Source organism: Pseudomyrmex gracilis, unplaced genomic scaffold (genome assembly GCF_002006095.1).
Source record: "Pseudomyrmex gracilis isolate BER0280 unplaced genomic scaffold, ASM200609v1 scaffold_5, whole genome shotgun sequence".
Classification (NCBI taxonomy): Eukaryota; Metazoa; Arthropoda; class Insecta; order Hymenoptera; family Formicidae; genus Pseudomyrmex; species Pseudomyrmex gracilis.
In genome coordinates this window covers 1,060,798-1,080,355 of record NW_018020589.1, presented here as the reverse complement: position 1 = coordinate 1,080,355, position 19,558 = coordinate 1,060,798, and the positions used below count along the sequence as shown (strand labels likewise).

Below are 19,558 nucleotides of genomic sequence, written 5' to 3'. Positions count from 1 at the left end.
CGAGGGCGGTGCTCGCGCTCCTGTGGGGTAACACGCTCCTCCGGCGGGCACAACAATAGGACCCATATTGAATAAACCCACGTCCACGTAGGTCGGCCGTGGCAGCCGCGCGTATTCTGTTAACCGGCGGACTCCGCGGGCGAGGCTCAGCCTGATATTGCTGGCACTGACAGCGAAGACTGGTAGAGGTGGCTGGCACACGGTATACCAGCGACGGACTAGGTATACTGCGGCGGCTGTGTCTGTGTGCGTGCGCGTTGCCGGTAGACCTCTTACACTCCGCTCAGTTGGAGCCGGGCGTCAGTGACTTCGCGTCCGCCGATCCGACCGGGTCTTCTCCAAAAGGTGCGAGGTGCGTCTCCCAGTTCGGAGACCAGAAATCTCGCGTCAGAGAAATCACACAGAGATTTTGTCGAAAAAAAACATAGTGCCGAACGTGTTGTGCAAATTGAAAAATACTTTAATTTTTCTTTTTCTTTTTTTACTCAGTAGAAGTATACGATAGGTAAATTTTTCTTCTCGAAATTTCTTCGAAAATAAATTATATTTGGAAATAACTTAGATTTTTTTTTTTAATGTATTTTATGTGATTGCGAAAAATCATAAATGCATGGGATTAGGTTTTTTGTTCAATATATCAATATGGTGAATGTCAATTGCGAGTATAGAGGCAAATTATCGAAACTTCGATTAAACGTTTCCGCGATCGAACCGCGGATGGGAAACACTTTGCCCATATCTCTTGCCTATCTGTTTCAGACCACCGTGATGCAGCGCGACCTCGGCCGACAAGGTGTCTGAAGGATATCCCCGCAGGACCTCTCCTGTCTCTTTCTCTCTATTTCGCCCTCGCCTTTCGTTTTGCGCTTGGATACGGTAGGTCCTGTTCGGAGGCTACCAGGATGCGGTTCAGACCCAGTTATCGAGGCGTCTGAAGGCACCCCGCGGCCCCGTATACTCGTCATAAAGCAATAAAAGCGCCCGCGCCACGAAGATATATCTCGCGAGGCCCGCGTAAGAAACGGCGAAAGAAAGCCGACTGCACCGGTAAATCATAAACGCCACGGGGATCGAACCGCGGGAGATAACTGCCTTCACGTAAGGAGAGAAGGACGGAGCAGACGCACGAAGAGACGGCGAGAGAAAGAGAAGAGCTGCGGCTCGCGGTGAGCCGAGCGCGGGATTCATCGTTCGATCGCGCGTCCATCGGGATCCATCTGTATCCATCCTCGAACGGCCTCGGCAGCGCTCGAAAACCCTAAGCCCGGAAGAGGAACTTCGCCGTTGTTCATCATCATCGGGAAACAGGACGTCCGGAAGATACCTCGGCTGTGCAGCGAGAAACGGTCTTCTTCCCGCACGTTTCTTCCCCGCCGGGGTGTAGCGAAAATATCGTCGATAGATCCTGACGATTTTTTTCTTTGGAAAAAGATACGTAGTCCATATGTGCGTAGACGTTCTTCGCCGTTCTCTCTCGCCAGTGATCATCGGAGGATACCGTCGGTGAATCGTGATAGCACACGATCATCTCCGCCGATTTCGGCCTCGCCGTTCAGAAATAAGAGATGCGTTTGCTCGAAACGGTGTTTATCTCCGTCGGGAATATTCTAACCGTAGATAGCGATAGTTCGCCGTGACGCGCGCAGGCGCGCTACCGCTCGATCGGTGCCGAGAGAGGAGATCGATCCGCTTCGAGAAGTGTGATAAGTGTAACGCGCGGAAAGTAGTAGACTCGCGAGCAGAGGCCGACGCCAATCGCTCTGACGGCGTTCCGTCGATGAACGATCGACCTGTTCGACAGTGTTCGACGTTGTTTCGTGATCCTCGATCTCTCACTGCGCACTGTTGCCCCCGGGCAACAGTTCAGTGGCTAGTGGAACCGAGAGAGTTTCACGTTATTATTATTTAACGTGTCGGGGGATCAACGAGGCGATCTTAATATATCGTATCGCAAATCAATTTCACGTCGTTCGACGAATTGAGAATCAATCATCTTTCTCGTCCAAAAGAAATTTAAAAACAATTCTTCACGTGACATCTCATTTCTCACGCGAGCTTGCGAAAGGAATGCGAGTGGCGCCCGCAAAGCGTCGAAAATAACTCAGCGCTGAGGGAATTAATGTCACTATCATCGCGCCGCGAGACGGAAAGTGACGGTCGCCGACCGCGGCGGAGTGACATAATTGAAGAAGAAAGTGCCAGCGCGGTCCGAGCCCGTTATTAAGCGGTAATGAGCGAGCGTCGGGAGAGGGGCAGAAATGTGTTGGAGAGCAAGCGTCGAGCTCGCCCCGCTAGCGCGAGGATTAAATGACGCTACTCGAGCCAAGCGTCACCCTGAAGAAGAAGACTCTCGCTCTCGAAAAACAAGGAGTTTCACGTCACGTCGTCGTTTTGCAATTTCAATTCAAATGTTCTGGTGAGACTATATCGATGTTCCCGGGAATCGTTCGCGAAACGTGATGCAATTCGAGAACGCGTGAGATCATGTCGTCGAACGGCGAATTCTCGACGATGTCCAGCGAGGAGGTGCCTTCGCTGCCTAAGTCCCTGCCGAGTTCGAGGGAGGCGACCGCGGAGGGTTGTTCCGGTTCCAGCGGTGGTTACATGCCGCTACGGGAGTTTCTCGATCGATTTTCGTTGCCACGAGTTGTTCGTCTCGAGGGCACCGGCGGCAGACCGGTGCTGCTGTACAAGCAGCAACAGCGATCGTTGAGAGTCACGGCCAGTTTGCTGATACATCGGTATCGACATGACGTCAAGGTGGGACCGGAGATCGTCATCCCGGAGGGTTACCCAGGTGAGTTCTTTCAAGATCGGAAACTTGGAGATCGGTCGTTTCGATGCGGGTCGATGATTGCGCTCCGCGGCAGCTAGGAAATTGCAATCAGCCGAGTTTCTTTGGAGTTATTATTACCGTTCGCGCGGAGGTTCGATTCCGGAAAGCGGAATATCCGCAAAAAAATCTGATTCTTCTCGGGTGTATTTCGATTCGATCGAGCGAATGATTAATGATATCTTGCGAAATTGAAAAATTTTTTCGGGCGATGATTTCGATCTGCTGGTATAATACGACACGATGAATAACGTTAATAGAAAATTACTAAAATTTCATTGAAGTCTAAAATATAATTTTAATTTCCTCGACGTTCTTTCAGTTGCCGTTCTTTAATAAGTTATTTAAGTTGGTTATCGGCAGCTGCTCTTTTAATAGTTCGCGTTTTGCGCGATGGACGACAACATGTAGCACGTAAATTATGCTCGGCAGAGCGAACGGTAACGGTTGTGGAGATCGTCCGGTTCGAATCATCGGGAACAGGTTATAGACTCCATCGGGCTTGCTTGCTTGAGCGCGCGCGCGTTTGCACTCTCGCGTGTGACGCGAGAGAAGGACTTGAAGAAAAATGATAATGCCTCGACGTCGCGGCTGGGAGAAAGAGAACCCTTCACAGTCATACGACTAATGTCGCGACTCTCGTTTTCTTCTTATTTCATATCGTAAAATATACTTTGTAGCAAAGTGAATCGCGAGACTGGCCGCCGCCTCTGTGTGCGCGCTATCGTTTGCTTATATCGCTTTTCTGGCATCAGAAATGGAAATTACGAGGCAGTAATGCAAACCTATTAGATCGAATGGACGAAAGGGTAAAGGGACTTGTTTTAGGTCTCGGTGGTGGCTCGACGGCTTGTTGAGAGAAACCGTCAGAGCTAACGACGCCTGGTTCTTTCGCTCGCGAGTGCAACGAGCTATTCAATATATCGAAATTTTTTCTCTCGCGATTGGCTCTTCTTCCCTTCTGCTTCGATCGTCTTCTTCTTCATCTTCTTTCGTTCTGTTCTTCAGACCCAGGGCGTGAAATTGGCGTTGCACACGACACACTGTCGCGCACAACTGCCGCTAACTGCCTCTAATAAACGCATACGCTTCGTATTTTAATGAAAACGTCGCTAGCGAGACGATGCGTGACGGTTATGAGTCAGACATGTTAAGTGGTTCGGAAACTGGCAAGAGTTACAGCATTCGCCACTTACGATCTCGTCAATGAACAAGGTGCGATTACGCGAGTGTCTGACGAATCGCGAAATTCACACACACAGGCTCGCCCGAATTGACGTCAGAGTTTGTCGAATATTTCGTCACGCACGTTCTGTTTCTTTTTTTTTTTTTTTTTCGCAATCAATAGCGGCCGATTCATGCGAGAAAACCGTCGCCTGTCACTCGCGCGCGAGTGAATTATTCCGCGCGGAGCGTGTCGATGATTCACACGCTCCGCAGGTGAGTTCAAGGTGTTGGCAAACAATTTCTAAGTTTTCTCCGCGTCGGCCTTGAAACGCGTTGATGAGACGACATCTCCGCTTCTGTTCCCTCGCCCGTTTAATAGCCTGCGATATACTTAAGTATCGACTTCTTCTTTGAAAAGATATCCAAAGAAGAAAGATATCCCCGGTATCCTCGCACAAGGTACGTATCTTCGAGTCACGGCTGTCACAGAGTGAATAATAATGGATCGCGAAAAAGCGATTGTGCTTTTTAGTGATATATAGACGCGCCGGACAGATCATTCGTTATCCGAGGTAGAAGCGGAAGAGATCCCGAGGAGCTGTGAAGAGCTGAGCGTTAGCGCGAATACGAGTTTCACGCCGATCGCGTCATAAATTGGCACTTGAGGCGGACGCGAAGTTGGTTCACGTCGTCGTGAAGCATCGGAGTACTAACAGTAAATTGAGCCGGGAAACGTTACTCCACGCCCACGAATTCGCCACGATGAGCGTCGCGACGTAACTCACGCGCGGCGGAATCGCGCGCGCGCGCGCCCGCGCGCAAAACATAAGATAAAAGAAGAACACCAGGTTTTCCAGGGAGAGACGTCTCGGCGCGCCGATGAATTAGTTCCGCGTGTATAAACGCTTCTCCGCGAGTACGCGAGAGAGCGATAAAGAAGCGTCGTCGGACATTTACTATTGGCCGCGCAAAAACGTAATAGACGCGCATGCAGATCGAATTATAGTGTGCGACCGTGCTCGTTCGCGCGACAACTCGCGCAATCGCGTGCGATCGGTCCCGGGAGAGACGCGCGGAGCGTGCGAGAAGTCATAACGCGTTCTTGCGTTTTTTTCTCTCGTTTGCGGATATACAACGAGACCCGTCTTCCTCTCCGCCCGTGAAAACTGCAGAATTGTCTTTCCTTATGGCCGGTCGTACGGCGGCTTCGTTTGGTCGGTGGTTTTATGGCCGATCGGACCGGGGAGAGAATTCTCTTCCCGGTCTGAAGTCTTCCCGAGAAACTAGAAACTCTCTCAGCTGCTCACAGCTGCGACGGTTCCGCGTCATCTAAATTCCGTCCGACGCGTCGTGATAAATTTCACTATTTTCACAGGACAAAAGTGTTCTCTCTTCTCCGTTTCTTCTCGAGCTGTTTCCTCGGCTGCTTTTCTCTCCGCGTCATCGTGGAATTTCAAGCGGCGCGGCACGATTTCGAACCGGACACTTTCGTCATCCAGCTTAATCCCATTTGTCCGGCGCGGCGCACGTGCGTGAAATGCGCGATCGCCGGCTGCCGTTCAATGCGAGCGTGCCGTGTGGGTTAGTTGCACGAGAAACCGCATTGTAATTTCGTCTCTCGACGGGTGTGATATAATCCGCCACGTTCGATTTCCGCCTGTCGGTCGCGAGCGTCGCGAAAACGATCCGTAACGTTAATGAGATTGTAGAAGAATCTCATCATACATTGTTTTTGTTATAACATATGTGTTTATTACAATTTTTTTTTTTTTACCGCATTACGCGTTGCATTGTTAAATCGCGATGAAATATTTTTAACAGATGTCTGAACTCTCGTCATTGAGAAACAAGTCGCAATTATTATTAAACATTTACATAAATATCTCCTACAATCAGTGATAATTTTATAAACGAAACAATTCATCTATTTAAGGAAATATATACCAAAAGTCTCATTAATTGAATCAAAGAAACCAGTCTCTCAGTAATTAGCGTCGTCAGATGCGTGCGTGTGTATATAAGCGGTGATAAATATTGCATAACTCACGGAGCTTGAAATGATTCAGTCTTTACGAGCAATAACCGGAAAGCGAAAGAATCCCGGGTTCGAATCCCTGGTCTAGTCACTTGTGCCAATTTTTCTACGTGGAGAATTAGTTCCATTTTTCACTCTTGTGTATCTCTTGATGATATAAAAATTTATATAAAAGAATATATAGATATCTATTATTTAGATCAATTAAAATTGTAAGAGAATCGAAAATAATGCGCGTAAGGCCTGGATAATTTTTCGAATCGACAGCTAATAAGTTTAATTTTTTGACGTACTTGTATGTCTATTAATTAATTTATTTATTTTTTTGACGTATCGAAATGGCTTGATCGTAGCTCATGATTAAATCTTATTCCTGATAATTTTTCACAAGCAAATATTTGTGTTAGATTTTATTAAAATTCTCATACACGCAAAAGATTTTTAACAAAGCATCTTGTTGTGTGCAAAGCATCTCTTTTATGTGTGATCGCTGAATTAACTCGCACGCAATTTTCCTACACAAAGAAAGCCCCTGAAATCTAGCCTTTATAGAGGAAGAATTGTAAGTTGCAGACATGTGTTTCGTGTCTATCATAATCAGCTTACTTAGACGAGTAAAAAGCGCGTCGAGTATTTTCTTCTCTCTAACGCTTTTGCGAGAGAGATCGCGCGCTCGCGATGTTCGCAAATGAAGACATTCAAGAGTGGATGAGAAACACGTGAGCGGAAGTTGCTTGTACGTATTTCGAATCAAAGTACAATGAAGTCGCATAATTTCGAGTAATGTTTCTTTAACTCGCTTTTTATTTCTCATCGAACATCACTCGCGCGACGACAACAGTTACAGATTCTTACTCGAAAACTAAAGTCCAGAAAACAGAGCTAGAACAAATAGCGATAAGTTGTGTTCCAGAAGTATATTTATTAATTAGTAACGATTTTAACTCCAATTACACGTGTGAAAACGAAGAAGAGAAGAAATGCCATTCGCGAATTGTCGCCTAGCGAAACGAAATCTTGTCCGAAGCGCGCAACTTGAATCTTCAACCGGGATAAAATTACTAGGGAAAGATTCAGAGGCGCGCATCTCCGATTCCAGGGACTGATAGGGACGATGGACGATATCGCACAAATCACCGGCCGCGACTTAACTGCTATTCGTGCACATCCCGACGAGACGGAGACAGACAGAGAAAAAGAGAGAGAGAGAGAGAGAGAGAGAGAGAGAGAGAAAGAGAGAGAGAGAGAGAGAGAGAGAGAGAGANAGAGAGAGAGAGAGAGAGAGAGAGAGAGAGAGAGAGAGAGAGAGAGCCGATGACTCTTAGCGGCCGGGCTCCAGTTTACAGTAATTTATTAGGCGTGTAAACCTCGGGAGGAGAGCGACTCTCGTCGAGAGGGTCGACGTCCTTCCTCTCTCACGTGAGGAACGAGACCCTCTCGTCGACTTCTTCCTCCACCTTCGTGTTCTTTCTTTTTCCGCTTTTGTTTTCTGTTTTTTTCTTTTCTTTATTCACTCCGCGGCACTGTTAACGCACGAAGGGGCTACGATGGACTTCGGTAGCCCCTAAAGTTTTATGGAACGGTTTACGAGATAATCGCGCACCCGCTCATTTGGCACGGCGCGAGAGAGAGGGATCCCACCTTTCGACAGCGGATCGCCCGCGGCGAATCGACGCTCGCCGATGCACCGTTGCGATGCACCGCGTAAGAAAAAAATAAAAAAATAAAAAAGGAAAGGTAAACGATCTCGCGCTCTTGACGGAGGGAAGATGGATCGTCGTAAAAAGTTAAACCGATAGCGCAAACGGTCGGTTGTAGCGGGACATATCATTCCTTTTTGCATGTTGCGTGTTAAACGAAAAACTAAAAAAATGTTCTGAACGTCATTAGAAAAATCGACAAGAGAGATCTTTTATTCCAATCGCAATCCTGTACGGATGAATCCCGTGCTTTTTCTCTATTGTATTATTTTATTATTCGATGAAAAAAAAATATATGAATTACGCAACAGACAACGATTTTCGCGTGAAAACTATCCGCCGAGGCGAATCGGCGATTTTGCGCGTTAGCGTTTGGAGCGCGAAGAGGACTCTTGACGATTCCCCATCTACGAACGGAGAAGCGAAGAATGAATTGCGTGCAGTATTGCGATCGTGATTGCCGGGCGATCGTATAGATCGGCTTATCCGACGCGGCCGTATGGTTTTACTGCCAACTGCTCGGCCCCGGCGGAGATGTCTCGACTCTTTATCCGAGATATATATATATATACGATATATACACACACATATATATATTATATATATACATATATATACATATATATATATATATATATATATATATATATATATATATATATATCGTTATTTGCTCGGCGCGGACCTCTCCGACGAGGTCTTACACGAGGCAAGAATGTTGCGCGGGCCAGACGCGCCCTCGGCGATGACCGGCCTCCCCCGGTTTTAAATAACGGTCATTACGTGCCGGGGTATAACTCTCTGGGGTATCGCGCACGGCGTTGGACGTTGCGGAACCGACTCCACGACAAAGGAGAAAGAGAAGCGAGAGACAGGATTCAATCTATCCGTCCGCGCGCCGGTCGGCCCCGTCTAATTTCTACAAAACGATAGAATCTATAAAAGCGACCTACCCAGCCAATAAACTGCGATCGACCCCTGCTTCCTCGCTCTGCTATCGTCATGTTTCTCCGCGCTCCTACACTCTCTATTTCTCTCTATCGGCACTAATATACACCACCGACGCGACTTCTAATCTACCGATGCTCAATCTTTAAGGGGTATCTAGTGGCTGTGCGATTCAATCACGACGACAAATTCTCCACGCACTTGCGTCGCAATATTCGATATTCATTTTTCTGCGCCGTGTAAGTTGCGATAATTTTGTTTACTCGATTTTGAAGCGAAATTGTTGCGATCGAACCGAATAAGGATTTAATTATGTGTGTGTTATAGAAGAGAATGGACTGTGTTTTATATAAGAAATTTCCCATAAAGATACATATCGAACGCGCAGCGGAAATTCTTACCGCGGCAGGTATCATCGATAGCAGCGTGCCCGGGAACCGTACGCTATTGTCACGGTTCGATTCACGTCCAGGTAATATTATATCCCGAATGATTGGTCTCGCGGCGTAACGTGAATTATGCACAATAAAGATTCCAGCCGTGAGATGTAGGCTGCGAGTCTCTCCCTTACTTAATGTTCCCCCTAAACACATATATCGCGCACCTGGATACCACAATGTTTACCTGGAACGTCACGCCGACACGCCGGCGATCTTTCGCGTCGAAATATTCCCCGATCCCATCCGATATCGCTGTCGCCGATCTCTCTCGCGCGCAACCCCGCTATTCAATCACGCTTCCACAATTATCCGATTCAGATCGTATATTCGAAAAGGATCTCGTTTAAAATCTTGATGTGCCAGCAAATATATAAATAAATTGTGCGAGCGTAATATAATAATTCAATAAATCAACATGCGATTTAATTGTAAAGTTTGTTTGTTTACTGAATATGTAAACAAATTGTAAGATGTTACACATCTGATAAATTAAGAATTCGGATTCTCTGACTTCCGAAAAGAAATGTTTCGACACAAAATTTAAACATCTCTGCGTTCTGACCGAGTCACGCGCGCTGCCGATGACAAAGCCTATTGTCCGTTTCATTGAAAGGAAACTTTCCCTTCACGCTCCCAAGCGGGTGGGCATAAATTAGGATGAATTCTAGAAATGTGTTGCAATCTGTAGCTGCTGCTCGTACGAGCGCACCTGGTGCGCAAAATCAACATCCGGCTGCTCGGTCGTTGCAATTCTTACCGCGATTGTCATCGAAACTGGAATAATAAGAGAGTTTTTGATGTCGCAATTTTCCAGATGTGTTTTAAAATTATCTTTACCCGGTTGTGTTTTTAAACGCAAGAAAAACATGAGAACTACTTTTTTCTTGTCTTTTAAACTCGAGTCGAGACTAAAAACAAGTCGATTGCGGTTCAACCGTTGCTGAACGACATAAAAGTCTCAATTCTGTTCTCAATTCTCCGACTCTCGAGTGTTTCCTGAGTAGAAAATTGCGAACAATTTCGAGTAATTCGAAACAATTACCAGTCTTTCAAAATGTCATCGTTCGATAAATAGAAAAACATTCACTTCGAGAGCGATTTTGTTCCGAAAAAACAGACAGTGGGGGAAACCCTTCGTGTAGTTTTCTTCGCTTGCATCAGGAACGTGCTTGGGTCTGCGTTGATTCATATTTAAGATTCCGAGAGACAACAAACACAGCGCTCTTACGTGTGTTCCTGTATCAGATCTATCTTGGGTTCGAGCATTAAATTCAGACACACACGCGCGTGCCGTGAATAGTTTTACAACGTGTTCCGTTTCGTAACGGGCCGGCATTTATGGCATTATACACGCAACAGACACAGTCTGTGCGGACCTTGTGAGGCGATGTCGCGTTAACGACGGAACAAAATGGATTTTTTAGAATTATTTGGACAGACGATTCACGGCACGAAGAGACCGCGCACTATCACTCTCGCGCGTATACATACGTGTTTGTTCGGTAAAGCGTTTATACTTTACAGAGCGTTAATGGAAAGAGTTAATGAACTCCAAAAAAAAAAAAAACTGACGTCTAAACGTTTGTTTTTTCTCGTGTTCTACAGTCCCGTTATCGGACGCCGATATGATATTTATAATATTATGTATATCTTACAATTATATAGCGTTTGTTTTTAATTGAAGAATTCACGCATTTTTTCCATCGCGCGTTTATAGATGCGTTTTCGCTTGTGTATTTCGGTTTCACTTCTTCGAGGGAGAAATACCCGGCAATGAGCAATTAGAAAAATAGGTTGTTTAGATAAGGTTCTAAAAAAAAAATTTGTTATTACTACGCAAATCGATGAGAGAGGGAATATAATCTCGCAATTACAGAAGACAATGCACGAGGAACGCGCGAGAGCCCGTCGTCTCTCGTGGAAATCTCTCTTGGCGTGTGTCTGCGTGAATCTCGCCTGAACTTTTCCGTAAATTTTTCTTTTAAGCGGATGCGGCGGACCATTCCCCACGTAATTACACGTTTAAACATGCTCGTTCATTCGCGCAGCAAACTCGCATTTTATCTTATCTCGGATGCGCGCGTGGAAATTGAAAGTGAGGGAAGGTTGCCGTGCAACTACTGCCGCTTGTGCAATTGCCGCCGACTCGCAACTCGCGGGCGGGCGCACGCCTTCGCAATTCTTTTCCGGGATACACGCACCCGTCCTTGCCCGCCGACGTAACCGAGGAAACCCCATTAGGCTTTTCCTCGGAGACGTTCTCAAGACCGCACTGAGAGAGAGACAGAGCCAATATCATATACGCGCGTTTACTTGCACGCGGGTTTCCAGGTCGTTGATCTAGAACAAACAAAAACCGGTAGCCCCGCCGGTTGCTAGATTATTATTCCATCAGTTAACCTCGAACGGAAATTAATGCGCGCGCGAAACGGAAAAACTTTCCCAAGGAAAACCGCCCTGTTTCCTTTAGCGCCTCCTTTTCCCTTCTTGTATGACTCGCGATCATCCGACAGTGAACGTTTTTCTATATTTTAATATAGAAAAAAAAAAAAAAAAAAACAAATATACAGAAATTTAAAAGCATATGAAATGCGTTAAATAAATAATTAAATTTGCGACATCTCAAACATTGTTTTAACGCAATTTTGCGTTTATTATTTCGACGTGAACATTTATACTGTAACAAATACAAGTATTTTCGTTAACACGATTTCAATTCTCTTGCCGTGGAGTTCTCTTGTTAAATTTCTTCGTTTTTTAAAAATCGAGATAACTTTGTGTTCGAGAAAATCAAAGCTCTCGACGAAACGCAGCATTCCGGGACGATCTGAGCGATTTTTAGGGACAGAGCGATTCAAGGTGCATCGTATACGTGCTCTCGCATCGGGGCGGCATTCTTAAATCAATTAACGACGAACAAAAAAAACTCGTTGACCTTCGATCAGCCGACTCCGGCTACTGTATATCTCCGCCGTGGCGGAGTGGTTCGAAATCGTCTGTTTGTAATTTGGCGGGAGTATTTTACGAGCCGGTTATGGAAGCAGTCTCTGGAAGGGAACATAGTTCCTGTCTTCTAGATAGATGCGTTTTTTAACCCGTCTTTAGGCCACCGGTTGGCGAAAACCAATATGTGTGCGCTGCATGCGGTTTCGACAGAGACGTGCTTGACCGGTCCTCTAATCGTTCGGACTACGATTAACAAAAGTTCAGCCTTGGGACTCGTCAGACCAGAAGCGAGCTGTGCAAATTCTTCTCTATGTTTCCAGACGTGGCATGTACAATTCGTTTTCCATTGTAGATTTTCGCAAATAAATTAATAAAATTTACGGAGAAACATTCGTGCGAATTAAATGGATTCGCGATTTTCTTAAATATGTTGATCGCAGTGGCAAAGCTTCGTAGAAAAAATATATTGACGTTTTGTTATTTGTTAATTATTACTCAGATCGCTTGATACAGAAGAAGAAAAAAGATTTGCTGTATTTCATATATACCGCACAATTCTTTGTATTTTGACGTTTTTTTCTTTACTTTTTTTTTTCCCAGGGTGGTTTTCTGTGATATCCGGCAACAGTACGACGGGCAGTGCGCGCGTCTACCGAAGAGTGGACTCTCTGGTGAAGACCGGGGTGCCCGCGTTTCTGCTGGCGACACCTTTGAGGGCTTACACTCTGACGCACTCGAAAATGGGTAAGTACGGACGAAGAAGATGAAGACTGGAAAGTGCCGGCACGTTCATTGCACGACCGTTCGCGAAATGTCAAGCGGCGCAACGTTCTTGACCCAGATGCATAGAAATATCGGTGCAACATAGAAAGTGATATCTCTCTCTCTCTCTCTCTTTCTTTCTCCCTCTTTCCTTTTCTTACCATCTCGCTTGAAAAACAAGAAATGCACGATCGCAAATATCAGCTCTCTTTCACAGAGAGAAATACTGCGCGTTTATTGCTTTCCGCGCAACTTAAATTCGTTAACATTCGAAGAGCGCGAGTAAAAATATCTGTAATTATAAAAATCGATAATTAAGGCGAGGAAATAACAATTAATTTAGAGAAGATTCTTCTTTCTTTTTTTCTCCAGTAAATTAAAATTTCGTTGATTTCGATCAAACATAATAAAAAAAAAAAAAAAGAAACTCGATTTACATACTTAAGTTGACAAGAATGTTTCTCTTTATCTCTTGTTTCGTTTGCTACTTTACAATCTTGTTAAATATGTGAAACCTGAGAAAAGAGGAAGTTCCCAGAATTCCTGCCGTCAGACGGCGACAAGACGTCGAAATATCGTAAACCTGTCCAAGCCGATGACATGCAGATCAGTAGGATATAAATTGCCGTCTATAAAACTGAGCTTTCGTTAAAACGGGAATATCGGCAAAAACATATCGGGTAACGGGGCAGCGCGAGCGGGATCAGCCTCTGACCCTTTGATGTTAGATACACATCGCGCGGCGGGACATGACTTAGAAAGGACTTCTAACACCGCCTTTTAGCACCGTTTAGTACCGTTAAGGATGCCTGTAGGACATGACTGTTAGGATCGATTATGTTTCCTTTGAAGAGATCCAACGCGTTTGTTAACGGGACCGCGTTCTCGATATAATCGCAGCATAATCGTAATCGCCAGACTTGCACGATCACACCCTTTGTTAATCGAACGTCGCCAAACAATACCGATTTTTCAATGTTCAATGTTCAATCCTACGCGCGCGTCTCCTTTCAGAGAACGGAAATCTGCGAGCTCATTACACGAAGACAACGATCCGAGCCGGCGAGATATTGCGACTCGTGGCGGTTTTTCAAGATACAAGAAGATGCAGCTCGGTCTCCTTCGGGATCTCCGGCGGATGTCCCGAGAAGGATCAATACGCGCAATGCATAGATCTTCATGGACGCGAGGTGTTCGCCTCGCTGTCGACCAGGGGCGAATTCTACGCGATATGTCAGAACGAAAGCGTCGACTCCGGCAGCGATGCGGTGCTCTATAAAGTTCACCATCTCGCGAGACGACAATTGCCACTTAGAGTGAGTTTGCTTTTGTGTACACACACAAAAAGAATCTGTACATATATTTTGGTTTTAATTAAACGAAACAAAAATGTTTAATAATAAGATGTGTAAAATTTTTTCTGTTAATTTTACCGTTCTCAGGTGCGATTGATAGCGGGACCGTTGCCAATACCTCTGCCGAAGGAATATGGCGGTTTAATGCAGTTGGAAACGTCGACGCGGGGTCCGATAGTGCTGGGCTGCGTCGTTCCGGAAAGGCCGGTACACAATCCGGAAATGCTCGAGTTAGTTGTGTCCGGTAACGGAGCGCCGAGGGTTCGAAGAGCCCGGTTGGGTTATCCTTCGGAGGCGAGGCTGTTGGCCTCGCCAAAAATACAACGGTTATTATCAGCCTGCAGGTAAATATTAATTAAGTCTCTCTTTTTCTTTTTTATTATTCAACAATTGTGAAATAACGTTTCTAAAAATTATCTCTCTTTGTGAAGAAACTTGTAAACATTTTATATGAAAATCTTTGACACAAACCGCGAGAAGTTTATCGTAGCTTGTTACCTCATTGTACGAAGGACATCAGAATCTTATACCGCGTGGTTGAACTGGTTCTTCTACTTTTAGCCGAGCGGTTGGAGATCGCGCAACGGAACCGCGTGTGGCACCCGTAAAGCTGCACACGCCGATCGGGGAAAATCTACGAGAAATGCATCTGAAGAAGATTTCTAAACCGAAGCCGGAGACCAAACCGATTCTGCAGAGTCTAAAGGACGGGCTGGAACACCTGAAGCGCAACACCGCAAGAGAACGGAATCATCAACAGACGAAACAAAGTACCGGGAACGGCATTCTGGATAGGATCACGAAACTCGCTCAGGGCAATAGGAATCGCAATCCCGCAAAAAAGTCGGCCTCGTTCACGTTTGCGGTGAGGCCGGAGATAGCCATGAGATCTCAGGAGCGCTACTGCAGTCTGGAACCGGAAACTACCTCTAATCAGACCCAAAAGAATCAAAACGCCAAGCAACCGGTGCAGAGATCCGTGTCCACCAGCGTGTTGGAAATACCGGCGTGCGTCGAGCTGCAGCCCAATTATTCCCGCGTTAGAGACAGTCTGACGCCGCTGCCGTCGCCACCGAAGCTGGTCAGAACCAGCAACAAAGGAGAGGAGATTTATGCCGAGATCTGCGACACCGCGACGGCAAACCAGGCGCAGAAGTGTCCGGGAAGTCACGTTATGGCGCGGATCCGGATCGTCGTGCAAGGCAGCGATTCGTCCTTCGGGACGCGCAACGTGATCGGCAACGAGAGATATGTGAACTCTATGGTAACGAGCGAGCAGATCGATTCGATCATCAGCACAGAGGACGAAGTGATTTATAATACCGTGTTTTGATAAGTCGTTTCGCGCGCGCGATTAGTGTGTACAAACTAAGTATATATGATGCTCATGATTATGCGGTAATAGGCGGAAAAAAAAAATTGTAATTCAATTCTGGGCTCGGAGCAGCAATATGTGAAAATCATAAAATGTAGACAAACCGGCTGTGTTCATCGATTGACTTTTCATCCGCTGTTTCGAGATGTAACATATTACGTATAAAAACATTAAAGAACATGTACAAGCGTCCTTTTGTGAGGAAAGAAAACAAAAAAAAAAACTGTACATATACCTCTGCCATACGTTAATGTACTAACAATTGCAATGTAAGGAAATGTAAGCATCGTAGACAAATACGTACTCTTAGAACGACAAACCGCTCAAATTAATAATTAAAAAAAAAAAAATGTAAGTGCAACTTGCGTCAAAATAAAATCTAATTTTTGTTAAATTATATCATCTATATGTGTGAAAATATTAATTAGGCGTTTTAAAATAGTAACTAATGAAAAAGACATCGACATGGTTCGCACAACAAAAATATATTTCATTCCTTCTTAAACTTCTTAGATTTCCTCCATTTTTGCTGTTTTCTTTTAAATGTGACGTCGTCTTTCGGTTTACTTTTATTTTTAACAGAATTGTCTGTTATTACTCTCTTCATTACTTCGATAGCCTTTTCTCCATTCTCGACAACATCCATGTCGATATTAACATCGGGATATCTTCCCGAAAATCCCTTCGGGAATATTGGCTTTGATAACAGAGATTGTAATTGATGTTTTTTTGCTTTTAACTGTCGTCTTAATGCTGCTTCATCCGATTCTATTGATGAGTCACTGAAACAAACAATATGTACAATCTATGCTGTGCAAGAAATTTTATTTGAAAAAAAAAAAAAAAAAAAAAAAAAAAAAAAGAAAAAAAAAACGAACAAATTAAAGTAAAAAATAAAATAAATTTCTCTCACCTATCGACATCATCCTCCACGACTATGTCCATATCTTCCGCTGCTTTTCGTAGCCAATTTTTCTGAGTGTTTTTCCGGCGACATTTCAATTCCAACTTGTCAATCTCTCGAGCAACATCCACTCTTTCTTTTATGGCAATCAACAGTTTATCTATCACGGGAAACGTGGGCAAATCGTGCGCTGAAATCAAATTATCAAAATATTTTATTATTAGGACATATGCACACTTAACTGTTAATAAATGAACGTTACTATTTTAATATTAACATACTGCGTCTAAGAGTTGTGCATAGCTTGCTGTAGTAATGTTTCTCGGAAGGTTCCATCATCAAAACTGTGATACCTTCTTTCTCCGCTCTCGCGGTTCTACCACTTCTGTGTACGTAATTCTGTAAAACAATCGCCGAAATTATGCTGTAAATATTCGAACAGTGTATTTACGTTAACATTGTCTTAGACATTCACCTCGGACGTTCTGGGAACCTGATAGTGTATTACATGTTCTATGTTGGGTATATCTAAACCCCTTGCGGCTACGTCTGTAGCTATTAACAATCCGTTTTCCTCGGCTTGAAATCTACAATTCTCTTAAATTAGTGTATAGAAATATATTTTTTTATAAAGAATATACAATCAAATATTCTTCCTAACCTTTCGAGATTTTTTAAACGTTGCTTTTGATGCATATTAGCGTGCAAAGGTAAAGGCTTGCACTCCAGTATAGCAAAGAGAGTGGCTAATCTTTTCACGCAACCGATACTGTTACAAAACACTAATGTCCTTCCGCTGTGTTTTTTCAAAAAATAATAAAGATAATAATCTTTGTGATCGATAGTGCACGATATTCGACATTCCGTCAAGTTACCAGCCGTACCTGATAAAATTTACATTCAATTATCAGATAACATGCTACGAAACATATACATTAGTTGACGATCAAAGTGCACACCTGTTACTCGTGTCAGATCGACGATTTTAGGTTTCTTGATTCTTAGTAAATGCATAATTTGCTGCAATTTCTGCTCGGGAGTTAGTTTATGTATTCTACTTCTGGTGTATTTTTTCCTCTTTTTTTCGAGATAATCTGGAAGATCGTGCACCATAGTCAAAGTAGCCGAAAAAACAAACGTCTGTCGATTTTTCAGCTTTGTTGAATTTGAATTGATTTTCTCTAAGATACTGTGCAGTTCTTGAAAATGACCTTTCTCCATCATTCTGTCTGTCTCATCAATGGCTAAGTATCTAAATTATTTAGTTTTGTCATACATATAAATATATATACATGTAACACCGATATGCAATGACTTTTTAACGTTAATTAAAACATAAATGCAATTAAAACATTACTTGATGGAATCTATTTGATTTAGATGAGGATTGCCTTCTTGGATAAGTTCCCAAAGTCTTCCAGGTGTAGCAATAACAATTTCAGGACCTTTACTTAATATCCTCTCTTGTTTCACTGTTGCCATACCTCCAAGAACAACAGCTATCTACAGTGTCATTAAAATATTAATACAATTATATATATTTAACACATATATGTAACACACACATATAAAACATATTTGTCTCACATTGATATCCGTGTATTTCGCTGCCTGAGTAAGATGATTCTTTATTTGAACAGCTAATTCACGAGTTGGTGTTATAATTAATGCATATAAAGGTTTAGTTGAAACACTTTGACAATCGTCAAACTTTGCATTATTCACAACTTTCATACAATTTTCAGATTTTACAAAGTCTTCATTTTCGGAATTAGATCCAGTAGAAATATCATCTGCATACATGTATAAATTTAGAGACTTATATATGTGAAAGAAAATGAATCTAATTAATAAAAAAGAGATTTGCTTACCTTCTGATTCTGAACTACATATTTCATCTTGACTATCATTCTTTAATGATCTTTCACATAATTCTGTTTTTGAGTGCTTACTTTTTAAATCTAAGATTCCTTTTATTATTGGGATACCAAAAGCTAATGTTTTACCAGAACCAGTTTCAGCAGCACCTAATATATCTCTTTGACCTAATATAGCAGCTGGCAATGTCAAAGCTTGTATTGGAGTGGGAGAAAAAAACTTCTGATCAGCCAAAGCTTTTATTACAACATCAGGGACACCCATAGAACTCCACGCAGTGATATCAATTTTGATTGCAGTTGCATTACTGTTTATGTTGTTGCATTCATTTTTACCGTCAGAATTTGTGGTCGCTTTTATTGTCTTCTCACTCACTTTTCTTGCATTCTTTGTTTTAACTTTTTTAATTTTCTTCGCAGGAACTTTATCAGGATCATCTTCAGTTTTATTTGTGTGTTTGCGCTTCAATGCTGACTGTAATGTGCAATATACGTTTTTTGTTATTACATATTTTAAAATATATCAAGACGTTAAGTAATCAAAATTACTTACTTTCTTCTTTTTGGCGGATTTCATTTCTGTGATTAGAACATCGCCCTTCTTGTTGCTTCGCTCTAAATTGTAGTCAGTTAACTCCTCGATTGCAATTAAACCTTCTATATCATTGGATAATAAAACACCCTCTAATGTTACAGGTTTCCATCCGGAATCACGAGAATCTTCTGTTTGTTCCCGTCTTTTTACCATGATGCTCGCTGCATTCACTACCGCAATTTGTTTTACCTTAATACGCTATGCGTAACAAAATAGAGGTTTAGGAGATTTTATAATATCTCTTAACATGCCGCGTGTCTACCACCACTCTGAACTTTGTGGCACGCACATTTTTGAGGTTAGGTTGCAGTTGAAATGTATGTTTCAAAATCCTTCTTGGTAATCAAAAACTATAGTACACGTGACGTGAAATATAGCAGTTTAATAACCACACTGTATGCTTTCAGAACGCACACATGTTATCGCTGGCTCTCAAGGGCTGTGTTCCAAATTTACTGCCAGCACGCTGCCAGTGCTAAAATTGTATAATATATGTGACTTAAACTATAGATCTTTAGCGCTGGCAGTGAATTTTGAAACACAGCCAAGGCTGTGTCCGGTTAAGCCATATATGTAATACTCCTATATGGCTAGTTGAGCAAGTTTTCCATAAGCGGAACT

At 43.5% G+C, this 19,558-nt stretch overlaps 2 protein-coding genes across 4 annotated transcripts; one reads left to right on the top strand and one right to left on the bottom strand.

The window, feature by feature from the left end:
* The first annotated feature begins 277 nt into the window (after positions 1–277).
* LOC109857273 lies at positions 278–15,933 on the top strand. 3 transcript variants are annotated; one of them, XM_020433451.1, is made up of 6 exons: positions 278–345; positions 760–2,797; positions 12,670–12,813; positions 13,846–14,147; positions 14,274–14,530; positions 14,748–15,933. In XM_020433451.1, the coding sequence occupies exons 2-6, from the start codon at positions 2,485–2,487 to the stop codon at positions 15,517–15,519; spliced, it is 1,788 nt and encodes a 595-aa protein (XP_020289040.1). In that variant the 5' UTR covers positions 278–345; positions 760–2,484; the 3' UTR covers positions 15,520–15,933. The 3 variants fall into 3 exon arrangements, with proteins under 3 accessions (XP_020289040.1, XP_020289024.1, XP_020289034.1); XM_020433435.1 differs by having other exon boundaries at positions 295–352; XM_020433445.1 differs by having other exon boundaries at positions 314–505.
* Positions 15,934–16,029: 96 nt separating this feature from the next.
* LOC109857266 (ATP-dependent RNA helicase DDX24) lies at positions 16,030–19,263 on the bottom strand. Its single transcript, XM_020433425.1, has 10 exons — positions 18,896–19,263; positions 18,337–18,817; positions 18,053–18,258; positions 17,823–17,968; positions 17,425–17,717; positions 17,127–17,349; positions 16,941–17,052; positions 16,747–16,864; positions 16,475–16,655; positions 16,030–16,343 (listed from the first exon to the last, which is right to left on the bottom strand). Exons 1-10 carry the CDS (start codon positions 19,088–19,090, stop codon positions 16,052–16,054), a joined length of 2,247 nt encoding a protein of 748 aa, XP_020289014.1. The 5' UTR covers positions 19,091–19,263; the 3' UTR covers positions 16,030–16,051.
* Positions 19,264–19,558: the final 295 nt, after the last annotated feature.